The 21,452-nt window shown below is 47.5% G+C and overlaps 1 protein-coding gene across 1 annotated transcript in view; it reads right to left on the reverse strand.

The window, feature by feature from the left end:
- Positions 1-20,711, reverse strand: part of ADRB2 (adrenoceptor beta 2) — a 47,488-nt gene extending 26,777 nt beyond the window's left edge. The window contains exon 1 of the mRNA XM_006277862.4: positions 19,536-20,711. Within this exon, the coding sequence (XP_006277924.1) occupies positions 19,536-20,679 (1,144 nt within the window). The 5' untranslated portion in view covers positions 20,680-20,711. The remainder of the gene's footprint in view (positions 1-19,535) is intronic.
- Positions 20,712-21,452: the final 741 nt, after the last annotated feature.

The raw sequence follows: 21,452 nt of genomic DNA on the forward strand, positions 1-21,452 counted from the left end.
GGCCCAAAATGTCTCTGTTCCTTCTGCAGATAGAGGTCAACTGTTTTGATTCCTGGAGGGAAAATGCCATATTTCTTCCACATCCACCGGGTCTCCACAGGATTAAAACCTAGTCCACTTCAAGGGAAGAGGCTGGAGGAGAGAAACAAAAAGGCCATGCAGATTCATCTCGATACCTGCCAGATACACTCAGATCAAAAGCCCATAATGGCTGCGCGGCTTCATGATGACAGCAACACGCCTGCTCCGCACCCAGTATAATAATGTGCCTGCGGTAATTAGACCAACCTCAAAAAGAAGGAAACTGGCTGCTATTAATCTTAAAGAGACACTGCATCAATAAACACAAGTCCAACAGCCAAGCAAGGATTTAACACTGAGGCAAACAATGAAACCACTGTTGCCACAGGTAGCCCGGGCTTTATAGCAGGGCTTGGGAAGGACATTCTTTGTTCACACAGCCTGTCTTTATATTTCCCAGCAGAAGGAAGAGGAAGAAACTCCTAAGAAAAGTATCGGGTCAGGGGATTTAAGTTGAGAAAGGAGAAGGAGGGAAAAACTAGTGTAAAATGGGAGATTAGCAGCTGGCCATATGAGCTGCTGGCAACTTTTCATGCAGTCCCCATTTGTCAAGATATGGGTGGTGATAAGGCAAGGTGGATGCTAACAGGAGAACCCTTTTATGGGTAAGCAAAGTTAATAAATAAAAAGAGAGAGGGGGACTTTAGCTCTCACAAAAATGAGAAGCTCTAAGGTTGAGTCGAATTCTACCTCAAGATCTGTAACTGGATTGTCAGCCCCAAGCTGTCTGCATCAGGAGTCAGCACCTGTAGAAAACATGCTGACTGAAAAAAAATAGTGTGGTGAGTTATTTGCCTCCTGGTTGCTGAGCCTTTTAGGCGTCACGGTTTCACGCTTTCCTCCTCTCAGGCGGGGTGCAAGTGTTTATGTTTTTAAAAAAATGAATACAGATTCGTCATCAGTGAGACTTCAAGAAAATCCCATATACTATGATAGTCACAGGTACATTTTGAGGGCTGCCAGCACTGCGTGACCCTTCCCCAACCTTGTGCACAGCTCTGCCAAAGTGTCTCCAACCTGACCAGCACCACCTAATGCTCCCCAGTCACCTGCCATTCAGGCTGTTCTGCTAACTCCTCTCTTAGTCCTACAGTGCAGCATCTTTATTGCTTTCAAGAAGGCAAAGCAGCCTTTCTATTGAGCTCTGTCCCAGATTCCTTTGTGACCTAGGGCTCTTGGGTACCTCAGTGGGGATTACACTACATATCCAACACATCACACTTCTTGAAGGCCTAATTCATTAATGTTGCTGAAGTACTTCTGTGATAGCTGGTATCTTGACTGACACTGGTGACTTGAACACGAACCCCCCAGAGCTGAAAGTATCTATTTCTTTAGCTTGAAGTAAACAACTAGAAAACAAAACCAGACTACCCAGCTTGGAGATATAACATACTCTGGGGTGGGCTCAGAGGGACCCCAGTGCATTATCCATTGAAGCGTTCTTGCTGTTGTTGTCCTAATTCTGGTGCCCCCCACACATTACAGACTGTGAGCTCAGATAGCCAAAATATGCTCCTGAGATCAAGTCAGACTTGCAGCTCTGCCACAACCCCTGCTACTTCAATCCTGGGGTCTTCTTTCTGAGAAGGGGCTCTGGGGAACAGCATTTACATGTCCAAGCCTGTTATCACTCTTATAAAGAAACACTGCCTACTTCTAATTTTAATCACAGTCACTTCCTGATCTGCTGGGGCTCCGTGTTTGCTGTACTCGAGCCTCAGAAGGTGGTGTTATTTTTGTCAGCACCCACCAGTCCACAGGAAATTAGCCTTTGTGCAGTTATTCGGTGTTATCTGAGCAATGCTGTGTCGCAGGAGCACACACTGGAGGATCTAGCCTAATTTAAATTGAACGTAGGCACCAAAACCAGAAGACCTACTTTTACTAGAGGAAACCCCATCAGTGCAGCTCAGAGCTCTTGGAGAAGGATTGAATTAATGACCCTGAGTGATACAGCTCTGTGCACCCTTGCTCAAGTCTTAGTCCTAGACTCACTGAGCATGCTCAAATCGCACTGGACTGTGCTAATCTTTCATGCAGGTAAGGTAGAGTATATTTTTGCCTCCATCACGTAGGTTCCCATTTTTGCAGCATCTTGGCAAAGTAAAGCACCTCTTGCCAAGATTGCTGTATGAAGTCACTGTCTGGACCAACAACTGCAGACTGGTTGGCCCCCAACTTCCAGTAACAGCTTGTGAGAAAATGCAAGCGTCAGTGTTTATTGCAATGGACTGAGTGTGAAATGAGGCTTGGGCGTGTGTGGAGACGCCACTGTGAGTGCAGTCATTGATGAACGAGGCGGCTGTTCACAGACGTTCCCAGAACCAAACCAGAGGGAGGCCCAGCTCAATGCCACTCCTAGCAAGCAGCAGCTCTCACTCAACTGACTTATCAGTGAGGCATGCCACCGCCCCTGCAGGGAAGGAATGTGCTGAAACGCTTTTCATGCTGTAGGTAGCTGAAGCTAAAAGCAAGGAGGGGGTGATGAATACGGCTGGGAGGGGCAGGGGGCAGGGATAAGTAAGAGGTAAAGGGGACAGGCTGATATGCCATGTATAGGTGAGTCTGAAGGTGCAGACAGTGTTCAAATATGTGTGGTGGCTGGCTGTTTCTCATCAGCAAAATAGCCTTGCACACTCTACTGCCCAGTAGGGAAGTGATGCTTTTTGAGGAGAGTATAAAACACCTTTCAGTTTTTCATTACCACAATCGTGATCATTACTTCCAAAGACAGCAGAATAGATCTTGTGTTGGGGCAGTTGGGTTTCATATCAGTTTTCTACGAAGTTGAGCCACTGGATTTCAAGAGTTTTAAAAACAGCAGTAACATACCTACACTAGCAAGTCACATAGCCCTCACCTCAGATAAATTCACATGCAGACATATTGAGGTCCTAGACATGTTGGTCACGTGTATTATTCTTCCACCTAATAGAGGGGGAGCAGCATGCAGTCATCTTTCAAGGATGTCTTTTTAGAATCATTTCTAGAAACCTTTCTAAAACCATTATTTGGACTAGCAGGAAGATGTGGCAACTCAGGCTACATGGAGTTCCCCAGCTTACTCTGAACAAACAAGGATAAACAAGGATATAAGTAACACAGGAGATTATTGCACCTGTCTTTGGAGACAATGATGGCAATTTCCAAGCAGGGACTAGCTCCTGGCGATTGCCATTGCCTTTCTCCAGTCCTAGCAGTGCAAATAAGCCTACTGAAGGTTTTATCCAGCCTGAAAGAATCCTGGAGCAGCAAAGTATTGGTGCAGCATGCTCCATGCCAGCTCCTGAAGCTTCCCAGGTCAGAGGGCTTGTCAAGGGTATGATGGAGGAACCACAGTGCTGTTGCTCTGTAGTGTTCCCTAATTTCAGGATTAGTACAAACACCATTTTTCTGCTTGGGCACTGCCTCATGCAGTTTGGCCGGATCTGGGAATCAAACCTCTGCTTTCCATTATGCTGCTTTATCTATCCACTAACAACTGAGTGTGACCATCAAGTCTTGGAAAGCTTGCAGTGGTCATCTCACACTGGCCATAAACTGAATGCCAACCCTTGGGCACTTAAATCTGTAGCTGCATTTCCAAGGTCCTGCAAGCACTTTTTTTTGCAGTGAGAACTCTGCTCCTTTGCTGCTTCTATGCACAGATAAGAAAAAAACATGCCAGTGTTTGAAGGTGGAGGAAGAGGAGATTTTTGCAAAGCAGCTTTTACTGTTACTAAGACAATCAGTTGGGACACTAACCAAGTAATAACTTCCTCCTTTCCTTGCTTTCTCACACTGTCTGTCTCTCTGAACTGGGTGCTGAGTGCACTAGTGGAGCCTATTCAATTTGTGGCAGATGGACAAAATACAACCCCACTCAAGTCACAATCACCTGGCTAGAAATAAAGCTACTTGGCCTGATGTGTTGTCCTCAAACCAATAGCTCCCATAGTTCAGTCTTAAACACAGCTTTGCCGTCCTGAGCCAGATTTTTATCCCCACTTAACGCCAAAAAGATCTGCTCATCCTCTCCCTCCTTAGATATTTTTTCTGAGGTAGTTGCTTGCTGATCCAGTGTCTCATGCTGCAGTAAAATAGTGCTGCTTCTGTCAGACGGGAAGGAGAAGAGAAATCATCAGAGGCAAAAATACCAGCTAACACACAGAACAAAGCTAGAAATAAATGCTTTGCTCTCAGCTTCCTCAAACAGAAATCCCTTGGCAGGGGATTGCATAGGATGGGGTGGGGAAGACTGACATTCAAAAGAAAAGTCACCTTCCCTAACCTGCTTCTGTAGTACAGGAGTAATTTCTGGACTCAACGTTAATAGCCTCTGAAAGAGTATATTAGGAACCAGCTAGCCCAAGGTGAGGAGATTCGTACTGGCAGCCCTGGCAACAAATTGTTGTGAGAAGCAGTCATCTTTTGCTGACATTTGAAACCAGCAAAATGAATCCCTGGTTTAGCTGCATTGTAGTCAAAGGAGCTTGACCGCTGGTGCTAAGCATACCTGAAAGTGGCTCATTGTGGTTCATTATTTCCATGAGTTGCTTTCCTCTCCCTGGGAAACCCTTTCTTGTCCACTGCTCCATCCACCATTGCCTCCTTCCCAATTCCCCTCCAAAAGGTCTGTCAAGCCTTAGTGGCCCAGAATCTGTAACCACCGGTACTCAGGAGTGATGTGACTGGCATCCTAGCCAATTCCCTTTGACTACCCAAATGACCAGTTCTCCATCTACAGCTGAATTGACTGGGCAAGGATTTCAGCATCAGTCCAGAGTGAGATTCAAAGTCATACTTCTAGACCCACAGTGAAATACCTTAACTGCTTTGCTATCAGACCACCTTCCTTCTGGTTGGTTTGATTCCCTTCCTGTTCCCATAATCCAGCAGGAAGAAGGGAAGCTCAGAATACAGTTACATGGTCCCATGACTCCTTCCACTTCTCTTGTCTTTGAGTCCTTGCCTTCCTTTCCCGTATGAAATTCCTTTTCCTTGCTTTCACCTTGAAGCTCCTTCCAGCACCTCTGGCTTTGTTTTCCCTTCTTTAGTTCTCTACCCTGGTGTCCCCTTCTCCTACACTTTACCTCATTCCATATCTCATGGGGGACCCTACTCTCAGAACAATCTCCACTTGCCCCTCCAAACTTTCCCTTTAGCATCACTATCTTCATCACTGATCTCCTTCTGCTCTTGCCATTTTGGCAGATTTTTGAGTTCCCTTCAATTGCAAATGTAGCTGCATTGTTGTTGGTAGATTTTAACCAGGGACAAATTTAGCCCTTATGCTATTGTGAACTCTCATTATTTTTATCTTGGGTCTTACAGTTTTTACTTTGGATTTTATCTTGGAGTCATGTGATTATATGGAAATGTTAAAGTTTGTTTTTCAAAAGAAGTCTCCAGTCCGCAAGGCAATAGGGAAATCTTGAAAATGTGAACCCTGAATGCTCCAAACCCACAAGGAAAACAGAGAGACTAAAGAGTTCAGTATTAAAAGAACCCTCATTTTATCTCATGGCCGGGGGTGGGGGAGGATCTATTTCATGGTTTTGGAATGCTGGAGGTGGGCAATATTACTAATTAATGATTAGTCACTTGTTTTATAGTAGTGGCTAGGAACCTCAGCCATGGCCCCTGTATCCTACAGTACCAGTGCTATACAAATAGATAATGGGATGATGGTCCCTGCTCCAATAACTTACTGTTATTGTTGTAGGCATTAGAAAGTACTTATGTTCAGCACAAAAATATTCCTTAAATCACATTAGGTTTGATGTAGGCCTCTAGCATCACCGGCACAGTGATACACGGAAAAGATAGGCCACTATCCAGTGCCTCCAGAGTTTTTGTAGGCATTGTGTGGTCCATTGCCTTAGAATACAACAGCACTGCCTTGAGGTGATGTGTATCTTCATCTCAGAGGGTGCAATGAGCCCGATAATGCCTGCTTCCGCAGCAGACACATGGTATCGCCGTTACACTCCCAAAGTCTGGAACACGTATGTGATGGGCACTCGGGGATGGTTAGAACAGGATGTTGCTTCAGCCCGCGATTACGAAAGCTGGGGAGCCAAGGCTTTGTTCTGGCTTGATTTGTGTTTTCTTTAATTCATTTTTATCTCTTCCAGCCAAAGTAAACAAGTCACGCCTAGAAAGAACAGTGCTGTCCGCCTTTGGGCTGAGATGGGTGACACTACTAATGTGTGCTGCGTCCTGCTGTTTCCTTACAGGGAATGGCATGGGCCCTTTGCCTCAGCTCAGTTAACAGAATGAGAAGCAAAGGAGTCAGGTACAGTGCAGCTGGACAAGTCATGCCACCCAGAACGTGACCCCCCCTCCACTCTCCTCCCTGTCCCCAGCGCTGGCAGTGTACAGTATGTCATCACCTTTTATTGCTACTGAAAACCAACCACAACTGTTGCTTACAGTCTGCTAGCAAATGTCAACAGAGAGCAAGCCATAGCAGGGGGACAGATTAGGGCTGGAGAAGAACAGCATGTACACAGTGCTTTCCTTGTGGGAAACAAAAAGATGTTCATTCAGGTCTAGGTATTATAAGAGGCCTCTTGGCAGGGTTTCCAGGCTACAAAAAAGCCCTCTCAGGAGTCCCTTTCAGAGGGGATTCTCTCCCCACCCTGATGCAGGGACTGCCCCCAGCCTCTCTGACCTCATTCACCAGTTTTTTCAAGACAAAGCTGGATGGTATCATTAGTAGGTGATGTCCTTTTCCAGGCAATAGGCCCATAGAAAAGGAGGGCTGGAAAGCACCTCAGGAAGTCGCCTAGTCCAATCCACTGCTCTAGGCAGGATTGCCTCTGTTCATATCGTCCCACCCAAAGGTTTGTGTGACCCGCGCTGAAAACTTCTGCTGGTGGGAGATCCTACAGCCCCTCTAGGTCATCTTGGGCCAGTGCTTAGCCACTCATAGTTAGAAAGTTGCTCCTAATATCCAACTTCAGTCTTGCTGCAATGTAACCCCATTATTTCTGGTCCTGTCTCCAGTAGACAGAGATTAATTGATCATCATCCTTTTTTATAACTCCCCTTTCTCTATTTGAAGCCTGTTATCAAATCTTCCCTCATACCCCTGCCTTTCCCTCTTCCTCTTCCTTCCTCCTTTCCATGCTTCCTCTCTGTGTCCTCTCATGCTCTCCAGCCACACTGAGTGAGTAGGAACTCATCAAGCCTCTGACGGTGCAATCTGTTAAGCCCTGTCCACTCTCCTGCACATCAGTTAAGGCCTGTGGTTTTCCATTCCTGGGCCAGGTACAGATATTACACTTTTACTGGTATAAGTGATCGGAAACCAGTCTATACCTGTAATGCATAGACTGGTTTAAAAATAGCGGAGTCCAGTCCAAGATTTGCTCCCCTCACCCCTACCAAAGGGCTAATATGCTCTGTTTGCTATCAATCTCAACTACACCACTTACAGAAACCACATAACTTAGATCGACTCTGCCTCAGGTTTTTTGAATGCCTGTATCTAGCCCTGGTTTTTCAAGGCAGGGCCCTCCCTCTGTGCCCCTTCCATGTAGCTGCCTTGGGCTTCTACCATCTCTTTGGCCATGTGAAAACAGAAAGCACCTGAAGCTGGATGAGTCGAGAGCTGAACTTCCAGAACAGAAGAAACTCTATTTGGCTTTGTAGGGTTTATCCCGCGTGCAGTCTCCTGAGCCAGAGAGTATGCTGACAGGGTGTTTATTGTGGAGCAAGCTTACTCCCAGAAGGCCCAGGTTGCTCAAGCTGACCCAGTGACCACCTGATAGCTCATTTCTCTCTCTTAAAAGGATTTTCATTTTGACATTCTCCTTAAATTTCACATTAAGAGTGACGGAGAAAGACAGAGGGCCCGTGACTGAAAGATGGGATGGGATGAAGCACAAAGGGTGATTCCAATCTCACCTTGATTTGGCATTGGTGGGAGTTGCTCTAAATCTATGCATGTCTGAGAGGAGAAAAGAACAACTGCACTAGGGGTTGAATTACATGCCTGCACATGGGCTGAGGGGCAAAGTAGCACCCTGCACAAGCTTTTGGGGTCAAGCTGAAGGAGATGGATGCTTTCTACTTCTCCACTGCCACATTAGCAAGGCACGTGGGAGAACACAGCTGCATGCCCATGGCACACCAGACAGCACAGAGAGCAGCAATATTTGAGCTAGTGCAGGGCAAAGCGGGGATTTGGCCTGCAAAGGGCATCTTTGAAGCACAGTGCCTGCTGGGGCTATTCATGGGGTTCATGCCTCCACTTCTTTGTTCAGGCTGTACTTAAAACCTCCCAATCTGGCCCTAGCAAAACACCAAGTGAAATGAGCCTGGTCTATTCAAAAGAGATTTGCCACAGCAAGCAGTCCATCATGACTATGAAAGGCCCTTGTTCCAAACATAAAATCTCTGCAATTATTTATTGACCATGCTAATAATTGTGCTTCATAGACCATGCTGTTACAGAGCTTAATATTGATTGATCCCCAGTGGTGGCATTGGCTTTGGAGTTAATTCCTGATTTATACCTGTGCAGCTGGCAGCAGAATCCAGCTCTAAAAATGACACTGCTCCTGAATAAAAGGCAGTAATGTTAATCTATAGCTCTGAAGTTCACAATACAGAATTGCACAAGATCTAATGATACTCTGCTTTGAACAGTCCCTTTGCTTTAGAAAAGGGGATGCCAAGACCTACTGAAAGTACCTGGAAAGAAGGTGGGTTCACCAGAGGATGGTACTGGTAATTTGGAGAGTGATCTAGAAGCAGGGGTGGTGGGCACAGCAAGATTTCTGAGGGTCAGGAAGCAGTGGTCACTGCAAGGCAGTAAATGTTCACTGTAGTATTACCTCTTCTTATCTCGGCATCCTGTCATACAAATGTGTGTGCGTGTGTGTAGGTGCATGCATATTTTCTCTTTTTTTTTTTTTTTTTTTTGCTCAGTAGACTGATTAGAAAAACTTTATGCCCAGGAACTTTATGCCCAGGAACCCAGGAATCAACCATTATCAAAAGGGGCATGTAAAGGTATAGGTTTGAGTGTAAATCTTGACTATCTACAATAAATCATAGTAATAACATTGTACTAGTTCTGTAGTAGTACCCCTCCTTTATGGTAGATGCTAGGTTCTGAGATTGGTACATTATTGAAATAATTAAACAATTAAAGTACACCCTTCTCTTTCCTCATTTGTAGTAATGTTGTAACTATCCATCACCTCTACTGCAGACAGAAACATTTCACTTAAATATCACCGATAGATCTGTTTTGTTGAACAATCTGCTTTTGGGCCTGGATTATGAGGTACTTGCTCAGTTTTCATTCAGTTCTTACTCAGGCAAAGCTCCTATTAAATTCAGTGAACTTGAGCAGAGTAAAAATTGGATAAGGACCTTAAGATTTGGCTCTCGGACAAGGCAACATCACTACCAGATCAGTGGAGCTAAGGAGCAGGCATTTAGCCTGCAGTGGTCCGGCTGTGGTGAGACTTGGACAGAAAGGTAAGGCTCTGAGCTGTATTGTTCCGGTAAGAGAGATGGCCGCAGGCTCGCATGCAAGCTCCGTGGCAAGAGGCCTCTGCTCCCGCCCAAAGCTGCATAAAGTGTTTCCTCCTCGATGCAGGGTTATAAGCTTAAGAGAGGATTTTCACACTGGCGTGCACTTGAAAGAAGAAAATATTTATACCAGGACAAAGGACTTGGCAGGGATATCTCTGATGCCTCTTCGATGTTTATACATTTCTCAGGATTCAAATCAAACTGCAGAATTCAGCTACAGTTTGAATAACCTGACACTCAGAAAAGGGTTGACCTGGAGTCTGTGGTCAGGCGTGTCTCCAAAGATTCAGTAACAATTCCTTCCTCCCAGTTCAAATGTTTCTGTTTGCTTGGATCATTGTCCTAGTTTCCCACAGTAATATCACAATGACATCACTATAATGCATTACATCACTGTGGGATCAAACCTGAAGAGAAAGCAGGCTGGGGAAAGAAACAGCTATGGTTCAAACAAAAAGGACTTAGGAAAGGGTTGTGCATGGCCTTTAAGGGTAAAATGCCTTTCCCTGTGGTGCGACATAACTCAGACTTTACTCCAGTGAGAAGCTCCCATTTTAAAGGCTGGGACTACATTCAAGTTTGGGCTTGACCCTGTTGGGGGCTGCATGGCCTCGACTCTCACTAAAAGTCTGGCTCTTCTTAATATCTCAGGGGCTGCCCAGTCAGAAAAACACTTGCATCTATCTGTAGGGCTCTTAGGCCCTTTGAAAAGCAGCAACTATAACAGAAAAAAATTATCAGAATTTGTGAAGCTGTAATGACTTTGGCAGCACTAAGATTCAACCCCTTCCCTGCTCCTCTGTAAAGCCCTGTTGTTTTTCGGAAGGGGTAATGTTGAAATGTGCAAGGCACACAAAATCTTTTCCTACCAAGGAGCTGATCAGGGTTTTAAGTGGCATGAAGAATGCCAAATGTATTTACATTGCCACACTCTGGGCTGGGTTTCTGGAAGGGTTTTTTTCATTTTTTTTCTCATTCTTTCACTGTTGTGATGAGTGTTTTGAACAGCCAGAACTTTTATAGCCATGGGGACGCAGGCCAGAAAACTATCAAGCTTTCCCAAAAGCCCCTTGAGGTTGCTCCAGTCCCTTAAAGGAGCTGTCAGCTCATTAAAGATACAACTGGAAAGGATCTAACAGGGACCCCGATGGTCCCTCCCTGAATGTGCAGGACTGTCCTCAAGGGCACATGTTGTGATCTAGCAGGTGTTTCTCTGATGGCTCGCTGAAACATCAGCACTAGAAACTAGCAACAAAGGATTTTAAAAAGCTGTTGATAAACACTTGACAGCACTTCTTAAGCAGTTCTGTTCCATGGCACATGTACAGGATTAATTCAAGACAGTGCAGAGCTTGCAAAATGAACTGTCAGAAGAGCAAAAGGGTTGTTTGAAAGCCATTTAGACTGAAGGCCCTGAACTCTGAGATGAGACAATGAGGGAGCTCAGCTCTTTATAGGATCAGGCCTCAGGAGATGAAGGCCTTTTGCAGGCTCCACAAGGTTTTTCATGCCTGTCCACTAACACGTGGATGGAGCTTTTTCCAAGCCCTGGAAAATCCATTGGAAGAGCTTGAGAGAACATGGGGAAAAATAGCTGGCCAAGACGACAGCAAAACAACTTTTAAACAAGGACACTTGAGCAGAAGCAAAACCATAAATACTCTTTATTTAAACACACATGGCAAACAATAGGGCCTGCAATAAATACTCCAACTTTGACCATACACATTTTCATAGATATGGATCTCTATAGAACTGCCTAGAAGAACAAAAATAACTATACATTTGACTTATATCTATTTATTTATATTTTTGTGCAAAAAATGACCTTATGCAGGACAGTAAACAAGAAAACATTTCCCGACACACTCTTGCTGACATCAGCAATATTGCACAGAAATTCACATGTCCGCTCCTGGCTTTGGAGGGGTAAGAAGACTGAAGGAAAGGTTTCATTATGGCAACAGAGGAATGATACATTCATGTTTATGTTAAAGAGCTTTTAAGAACTTGAAGCCTCCTAAAATATTTGCGCCTAATTCACCTCTCCATTATGCTGTGATTCCAGCTAATGGAGGGGTGAATCTGGGTTTCATGTTGGAGTCTTATGGATAGGCCCAGCTAACACTATGGATGAGGGATGGACCAGCAGGTTATACATGTAGCCTGTGGCTGCCCCCCTCTCTACAACAGATATGTGACCATGCAGAACTCTAGCTGTCAGCATGGAGTGTGCTATATTCATCTAAACTGCTTTGCTGATACCTGTTGGAGCACTTCTCCATTGAAGATTAGCCTGGTTGTAATCAGCTCTATATTCTACCATCATGGGCCCCAATCCTACAGCCGCTGGTACACAAGTGAACTGCTGTGTCCTTCAGGACTCAGGGTGTCTTCAACCTGGTTCCATCTGAGCAAAGCACTATGCTATCAGCTGCAGGCTTGGGGGCTTAAGCTATTGCCATAGGGCTTCTGGCAAGCTGCAACGTTGGGCCATAACTTAATCATCCTGCTTTGCAGTATCACAGGAAATAGCTAGTACTTTGGACTTCCTCCCTCCCAATCTGCTCCTAAAGGATGGATGTGGGGAGAACAGGGTCCAACCAACCTATTGGCAAAACAATTGTAAGTTCACCGGAAGCACCGTGCATCTGTTGCAAACAGTTCTGTCTGAAGTGGGGCAAAAGAGTTAATGATAAAGCTCATTTTGAAAATATTGCCAATAAGAAAACAACAATGGTATGGAACATCAGTGTGGATAGGTGCGTTATCACAGACAGCAGAGATCTTCAGTGAGAAAGGGGACCGTTCCATGCTAACAAAATACTAAGCAGTGCCTGGACTCCTGCATGGGAGCTAGAGTAACCAAACATTAAATGTCTGTGGGTGTAATTTATGAACACCCTATAAACCTCAGCATAATGTTTAAATGAACATGTGGCCGCTTATATCTGCCTCTGACAGGTTCACTATCTAAAGCCTAGTTTTTCAGAAAAGCTCAGAACCATTTAGGCATCAAACTCAGAATGACTTGATATCTGGCCCTAGGCACATGCGCTGAAACATCACTGATTTGCGTTTACAGGGGAAATAAGCTGGAAAGGACATTTTGCCCCATATATATCAGAGGTTGATAATTTGCTCCAGAAACCCTTTTTTTCTTCCCTAATTCAGTGGGATAACAGTTTTCCTCACACTGGTGGTTCTTTGTTCTGAACAGCAAACCAGAGACTAATCAAAATAAACAGTGGACAGAGCTTGCTGCCAAAAGAATGAACCCAAATCACGGAAGCTAATCTTGTCAGAAAATGGATTAGCTACACTGGTGAAAAGAAGCAAGCAGAACAAGTGGAGAGTAAAGGTGAATGGGAGAGATGCAGTGAGAGAGAGAGAGAGAAACAACATCTGTCTGTCTTAGCAGCATGGGTGCCTCTAGCCCATGCAGTTAGGACAGTGGTAACACAAGAAGGGAGGGAGATGCTGTGAAGGGGATTTCAGCATTCTGTTGACTCCTAGCTGGCACTCTCCAAATTGGAGGGATCATGCAATGACAAAAATATCTCCCTTCTAGTAAGCAAATAAATAAATAAATAACACCTTTAAAAAGTGCAAAGGCCCATGACTTGAGGGAGCTGAGGAGCACAGCATGTTCTGGCTCCCCGTCTCACTCTCTGTCCAGAGAGGCTCCTTGTTTCTTCACTTTTTTTTTTTATTACACTCAGCCTGTTCTCAAGCATTTCTGGATATCTGGTAACTAGCTGACCTTCTTCCCACTGCTTCAGTATAGTTCTTGTATTTACCCTTAAATAAGGGACCAAGAGCAAACCTAGTCAAACTCTGGCTGTTTCACAGAGGCAAAATGCCTGAACCAAAATTGCTGGGAAAGTAGGTATAGATTGCCACACACAATCACTGGCATCTTAGTCACTCATACTTTGGGTCCATAAGAATCTTGCTAGCTTACAGCCTTTGCTCACTCTTATATATCCACCCATACACAGACTTCAATATCACACTACAGTATAATATTCATTGACATGCAGCTCCTCTCATTAGTAATTTCCTATAGCAATCAGCGGTCAGAAAATTGGCTAAATTCTGTCAGTCTATGTCACTGTTCAGAACAAAGAAAGCAGAGCAAAGATAGCACGATTCTATAGAAACCTGTGCTGGGCATGAAACAAATCCAGTGTAGGCAGAATCAAAACACTGAATAAGAGATGCTGAAACCTGCATCTGACCCAGAATTACTCTGGGATTTAGAACTGGGCTACCAGTATTTTGAAAGAGCAGTGAGCCAAGTGCATTACTGAGAGTCTGGATTAGCTTGTTCCTAATGTTAACAGTGCCCACAGCACTTCAATGATAATCTGAAAGTGCAGTGAGTTTCAAGTCATCTTTGAAGACCTGGAGTCTGTAGAATGCAGAAGCTCTCCAGGAATGTCTCCAGAGGCAAGACTTGACACAGTGTAGCAACTCCTAAATGCTATACTTATTTGAAGGGTGAAGCAGAGTTCTCACTGGAAAATGTTAGCTGCCAAGGTAAAAAATGACTTGGGGATCTACAGCTAGGATGCTATTTTGTGATGAGGCAAAAGCAGGAACTACAACACTGAACTAGACTGAAAGATTTAAAAAAATACTTTTTTTCCCTCAAAGTGCAAAAAGTAATGGATGTAGCGGCCACTATGATATATATTTACAAATAATTGTACATATCATTACACAAGGAGTCAAGATTCTCCAGTTTCTTCCAAGTCAGTTTCACTGCCTTTGCGGGGATTAGGCAAGGTAGAAATCAGCAGCACAGCACCTAGCCTTAGATGGGTTCAGTGGAGTGAATCCAACATGGTGTTTCATTTGAGCAACAGAGGGGTTTGGTAGGATGTTTTTCCACTAAAGAAAATAGGCCTGTGCATTTTATTGTGGATATAACACACCCTTGACTTAGACTCTTTGTTGGTTTAACTAGTAATCACTGAAATCACTTTCCATAGCTGGAGAGTTGGCTCAAACAATCTAGGTATATATACCTATTTCTGTCTTGTCTAAGTTGTTTGGTTCTTTATTACAAAATTACCACACAAGAGGTAGCCATTCTAGCCATTCTTTTAATCTTTGTGTGGTAGTAACCATGAAGGCCTGTTTATTGTGTGTGTTGTATGGTGGCTGACTGATTTCACAGCACTCTTTCTTTTTGTGCTTTTAAATATGATATGTCTTTGGAAGGCCACTACAGTTTAATGGGTCTAATTCCAAAGAGAGATTTTGACTGCGTAAGACCAGAGTAATATCTAAGTAAGCACCTGAGGATTAGCTTAATTTTTTCTGTGGATTTCAGAAGGAACTGTTAAGTATTGCCTTCAACTTCTGGGGCTCTCAGCAGTTTGCAACTCCCTAGTTGTTTTGCTACTGTTGCTTTAGAGGAAAGACACGCAATCTGCAGCAATTGTAAGTAGACCTGCGTGAATCATCTTGGCTCATCCAAACTGTGTGCCCACATCACATTATCTAGATCTCCTTCCCAGCTTTAGAATGAATAATCTATTGATACTTCATCTTTCCACAGTCTAGTGCTTTGAACCTCAATGTTGTTCTGAAATAAACTACTTTGCATCTTTGGCTATACGGAGCAACAGCATTTGAAATTTGAGTGTAAGAAGCCATATAAATGTGGTAGCTGTTTGGGTGGCACCTACCACAATGGCATCCTCATTTGTGACTAGAGCTTCTATATCCAACTGTAATGCAAACAGGAACAAACAATAATAATAGCAATATATGAACAGCACTGTAATACTGATACATTTATTTGTACTGAGGGTCAGATTCTGCTCCCGTGAAAGTCTGCGTGAATTCGGTTCACTGGGCCCTTGCTAAAGAGAATGTTACCTGCCATTTATGAGAGTTGATGCCATTTTCCCCCTACTAGCTCATTCAGTCTTTTAAGCCCCCTCCAACTGGTAATATCCTCTATGTCATGTATACATGTAATTCTATTCATGGGTGTATAATCATACACATTATATATTATAGCATATTTTATTATATTCAATTATACTGCCAGCAACTTGTTGTTGCTATTATGAAACTAAGAACATGGGCAAGGAGATCAATTGTCACTACTGGGAAGTTAATTTTCACTTCCTCTAGGGTGCTATGTAATAGTAATATGCACGCTTGCTGATGTAGACAATTCAGCATGTATATGATGAGTATGTGTGTTTACATGCACATTCTGTACTGTACATTGGTGTCCTGTATCCAATTCCTTGTATTGTACAAAACAAGCTTCATTAACAAACAGCGCCTGATTTTCTGCGTTCCTAAGTCTTGCGCTGTGTCAGGTTTCATTTTGCTAGGACAGCCTGTTAATGTTTATCTTCAGAGATAATGTTTTTGTAGACCCAATGACTTCTTCAGCAGCAGTTGCATACTCCAAAACATCACCACTCTATATGTTTGCTTGAGCTGCTTTAAAATTAAAAAACTTAATACAGGAATTAAACTGTACATGGGATCTACTTATGACCTTACATTGACAGCAGAGGGAGATGCACCAGGCAAAATCCTTAAAGCAAACCCTGCTCTCTGCTTGGTGCTAGGGGGCAGCCAATGATCATAGACCAATCTGGACACCCTGAAACTCACCACACATAGGATATTAACAGATAATGGATGAGGAAAATGCTTTCTCAGGACATATTCCCTTTTTCTGCATCTACTTTGGGCTTGGTCCTACAGTCCTGATTCAGGACAGGTAGTCATGCATTCATTCTTTTTGCAGTAGAACAGAAGGATGAACCTCAATCTATTTCTTTTTCTCAACCACTCTTCCTAAGTGCTCAGACCACATTGCTGTAGAGAGGAGGAAATGGAAATTTCAACATGTCCTCCCCTGAAAGCCAACAGCTAAGACAAACCTTTATGTCTACATGAGCCTATATAGTTCAGATTTGATTCTGCAATTCATTCACTACTGCCATGCACTTTGTACCATCGCTTTTATCAGTGTAGAGTAATTGCAAGGGGGTGTAAAGCATTATTAGATTGGGATGGTAGTACTGACCCTCCTTTATACAGGTGCAGATAACTACCCAAAGTGCAGGACAATGGCAAACTGGCCTCTAAGAGCAAAAATGGGTGATGCCTGGTTATTTTCATGTTTCTCCATATTGGAATGTGCCATGCATTTTAAAGAAATGCCAGGCATCTTTTGTATGAATTTTGTTGCCATCATTTTATATTCCACTTGCTACATTTTTAAAGGAGACTTGACTAATACACACGAGAGCTCCTTAGCTTTCCATGCACACACATGCTTTAGAGGAGCCAAAGTCAATATTTTCAGTGGCCAAAAAGATATGAGCCAGTGACACTGCTTTCAGCATGCATATGGTAGGCATACTGCAGACATATTGTGCAGAGCAATGCAGCCGCCCAAGTGCTGGGACTGCAGTGATCTGTCCATAGAAACTCATACTCCCTTGTGTCACATGGTGCCTACTTTCTCTCTTATATCCTTGTCCCATAAAGACAATGGCAAACCTACAGAAGACAGGATGTCAGTATCTTATGCCCACGTCTCCAATCTCCTGCAGCACCAAAGATCCTGCAAGTCTTTCCCTTGGTTACAACTGCTCTTCCCTTTTCCTCACTCTCCAAGTGCAGGAAAAGTTGCCAAAAAAGGTTCCCCAGGCATTTTGTTCTCCAATAGGGCTTTTCTATTACCTCAGTAACTGCTTTGCTCACTGCACAATTTAATTCCCAAATTGACCATGCACAAAGTTGACAAGATTAAGCAGACAATTGAAAAAAAGGCAACAGAGCTACTTGTTCTTCCCAGCTGTTGAACAAGATGCTTGGAGAGAGGTGAAAAAGGAGGGCATGTTTTGGCAGAGCAATGTACACAAGGGAAATTCACCAAAGATTGAATCAGTGTGGCCAGGGGAGGTTTCCCCCATTATGGTCCCAGCCAATTAATGTGTGGGCCACATGGACACTACCTGGGATATCCATCCATTGCATCTGGCTTGCAGCTGTCAGATCAAACCACAGCCCTAGTCTGAATAGGAGTCACCTGCAGATTTCTGATGGAGGTGCACACAGCTTGCTGCAGGCCAGCTCTTCCAGTGACAGTCTCTGTAGCTGTCCTCACTGGAAATGGTAAAGCCTAGGATGATCTTAGCCCTAGCAGCTGCTGAGTGCCCAGGAAGCTACTGAGAAACTACCCTGTGTCCCAGAAGTAAGGCAGTGCAATAAGAACAAAGGGAGAAGATAACCCATGCTCTGCAGCAGCTGCTTGTCTGACTTTGCAGCAAGTGGTCCCTCTTCAATCCACTGGCAATACCCCTGAGAATCGCAGCACTGGATGCTCCCGTGCAGAGAGCTTTGTCCTTCCAGCCCCTTGGCAGCAGCATTGAGCAGACTGCCAGCCGCATCCCTGGTATTTTGTTCATTCCTGCTTGAGATTTCCCCCCCATGGTAGGATTCCTAGGAGCCCCTCGGGTCTGGGCAACAGACTCAGAGCCCCCTGCCCTCAGCAGGATGCCGGCAGTGAGCAGGGGCTGCCTACTCAAGCCAAGCTGACAGCGGGGGAAGTTCCCTGGCCCAGGCTGGGGGCACTAGTGAAACAGCAGAGCAGCAACACGGGAACGGCCCAGCCCGCACGGCCCAGGAGCCAGGGGGCAGGCTGACACCCTGCACAGCGAGGGCCGAGGGTCGCTGCCCTGCCTGCTCCCCCCGAAGCTGGGCAGCACCCTGCACTCCCCGCTCTTTGCAGCCCTTCAGAGCACGAGGGGTCGTTGATCGCTTCCTGCCACTGCCGATCTGAGAAGGGCCCGTGTCGCTGCTCTCCCCCCGCCCCCCCCCCGCACCTGTCCGCGTGCGTCTGAGCATCAGCTTCCCTCTGACAGCCCCGCGCAGCCCCGCCGAGCCCGGACCTCGCGCGTCCCCCCGCCGGGCCGGGAGCCGAGATGCAGCACTTCAAGAGCTGGCAGGAGGGCAGAGGGAAGACCCGAGGGCCGCCCTGGCAGTGCTGATCGCGATGCACTGTCGCCCAGCACGTCTGTACATCATGTCCTGCCAGCCCCCGCCGCATGGCCCAGCCCAGCCCCCCGGGCTGCCCGAGCCCGGGGCAACAGGGAGAGCAAGGGGAAGAGAAAAACAAAACACCCCGCCAAGTGTTTAGTGCAGCCGGGGGGGGCCACGGACGTGGCTGTCGGAAGCCTTCGGACCCCCGCGCCCTCGGACAGGCGATGGGCGGCCGGAAAGACGCCTTCTCCGCGCTGCCCCTGCCCCGCGCACCGCCCCCGGGCTGCCGGAGCCCACGAGGGAGGCGTGGAGCACTTCTCCAGCCCTCCCCTCAGTCTCCCCCAGCTGATCTGCCCTTCGTGAGACCGGGCGCGGGCGTGGGGAGGAAGTGAACCAGAAAAGCGTCGCTTAAAAAAAGTTGTCAGCGCAACTTTGTATTTAGTCCGCGGCTAAGAGCATCCGCAGCGCTGGGGAGGGGGAGGGGGAGGGGAAGGGACGGGCAGGCCTCCGACCCGATGCCCAGCCCCAGAGAGGAGGCAGCTCCGCGGTTCAGGCCACGGTGAAGATGAAGATGAAGATGATGGTTCTAACCAGAGCTCTGAGGTAGATCAACACAGTGACAAGGACACCACAAAAGTCACCCGTTCCTCCTGGGATGAGCCTGCTACAACAGGCTTAAAATAACCCCCCGGCGCGCCTATAAATAGGTCCTTGCTACAGCGTTTGTGCATCCGCACACCCCGGGCAGGCACCTCCCGGCCGTCCTCTGGCCGCCACGTCGCCGGGTGCCTTTTCGCCCCTAAGGAAGGCCGAGCCCTACAACACGGACACCTGGGTGCTAGGGTTGACCCCCGGGGGCTCGGGGCGACCATTGGGCACAGTACCTTGACAGTGCAACAAGCCTCCTGTGGCCGCGACGGCACCTCCCTCGCACAGCAGCTCGCAAGGCTTATCCGGCCCCGAGTGGTAGCCGTTGTCCTCCTCGTGGAAGTCGCTCCTGCCGTTGCTGTTGGAGTATCCATTGGCGTAGAGCTTGAGGGCGGAGCGGCGCAGGCACAGCAGCTCCTGGAAGGCGAACCTGAAGTCCGGGCTGCGGCAGTAGATGAGCGGGTTGAAAGCGGAATTGACATAGCCCAGCCAGTTGAGGAGGGTGTACAGGTAATTGGGGATGATGTTGTCCTGGATGACGTGCACGATGTTGACGATGAAGAAGGGCAGCCAGCACAGCGTGAAGGTGCCCATGATGATGCCCAGGGTCTTCAGGGCTTTGTGCTCCTTGAGGCAGAACTTGGAGGCGCGCCGGCCCGGCCGGCCGCTGTGCTCGGGCTGCTGGCAGCCCTGGACGTGGAACCTGTCGATCTTCTTCAGCTGCTGCTTGGCCACCTGGAAGACCCGGGCGTAGACGAAGACCATGACCACCAAGGGCAGGTAGAAGGAGATGATGGAGGAGGCGATGGCGTAGGCCTGGTTGGTGAAGAAGTAGCAGCACGTGGCCTTCTCGTAGCAGTCCAGGGCCTCCCGGCTTTCCGCCTGATACCAGTGCATGTGGATGGGCAGGAAGGAGGTGAGCGCTGACACCAGCCACACCACGAGGATGACTACGCGGGCCTTGCCCTTGGTCAGCAGGCTCTGGTACTTGAAGGGCGAGGTGATGGCGAAGTAGCGGTCCACGGCGATGACGCACAAGGTCTCGATGCTGGCCGTCACGCACAGCACGTCCAGCGACGTCCAGAACTCGCACCAGAAGTTGCCGAACTGCCACATCTGCAGCATGATGTGGCTGGCGCCGAAGGGCACCACGGCCAGCCCCATCACCAGGTCGGCGCAAGCCAGCGACGTGATGAAGCAGTTGGTGACCGTCTGCAGGCGCTGGAAGCGCGCGATGGCCGTGATCACCAGCACGTTGCCGAAGACGATGGCCAGCACGATGAGCGACATGAGCACGCCCATGCCCACCATCCACACGTCCCCCGACAGCGTGGTGCTGTTCGCGCTGTCCAGCCCGCTGGCGTTCCGCGCCGACGCCATGGCTCCTCGCTGCCGCCGGGCTCCGGCCAGGGCAGGCCAGCTCCAGCCCCAGCCCCAACCCCAGCCCTGCCGCCCGCCCGCCCGCCCCGTCCGGGCAGCAGCCAAGTGTCCCGAGTCCGTTATGTGCCAGGCAGCTTATAGAACAGCCGGGCGTGACATCACAAAGGGCGCAGCCAATGGGAGGCCGGCGGGACACGCAAGCCGACTCGAGCGTTCTGAGCGGGGACCGCAGCGCGGCGCCCGCTGTCCCGCGCGGGGACCCGCTCCGAGCAGAGCTCCCGGTACGGCGCGGCAGCTGCCCCCGGCTGGCCTGGGTTGGGCGGAGCGGGGCGGATCGCTGCTGCCGGCCGGGTCTCAGATCCGGCGCTGCTGCGTGGAGCGGGATGGGCGCGATCACTTCCCCGCTGCGGGCTCGGGCGGAGGCGAGCGCTCGACTCAGCCCGGGGCTCTCGATCTGCCCGGGACCCCTCAGCCGGGGGGAGGCGGCAGCTGCTCCTTCCCTCCCTCGCCCTCGGACCGTGTCTGACGGCTCGACCCAGTCGCCAGGTGCAGCGAAGCGCGGCGCAGCTCCCTCCTCGGGCCAACCGAGTGGCGCGGGTAGATCTAGTTCCTCTAGTTGCAGCCTTTAGCCGGCCACACCCTCCCTTTTAACTGCAGGTCTGAATTTAGCACATGATCCCTGGAGTCGGATCAGAAAGTGAGTGTAAACTTCCTTCCTCAGGAGGAAAGTGGAGGCTAAATGAAATGCCTAGCTTAGGGACTGGGCAAATAAT

This window comes from Alligator mississippiensis, chromosome 9, assembly GCF_030867095.1.
Source record: "Alligator mississippiensis isolate rAllMis1 chromosome 9, rAllMis1, whole genome shotgun sequence".
NCBI lineage: Eukaryota > Metazoa > Chordata > Crocodylia > Alligatoridae > Alligator > Alligator mississippiensis.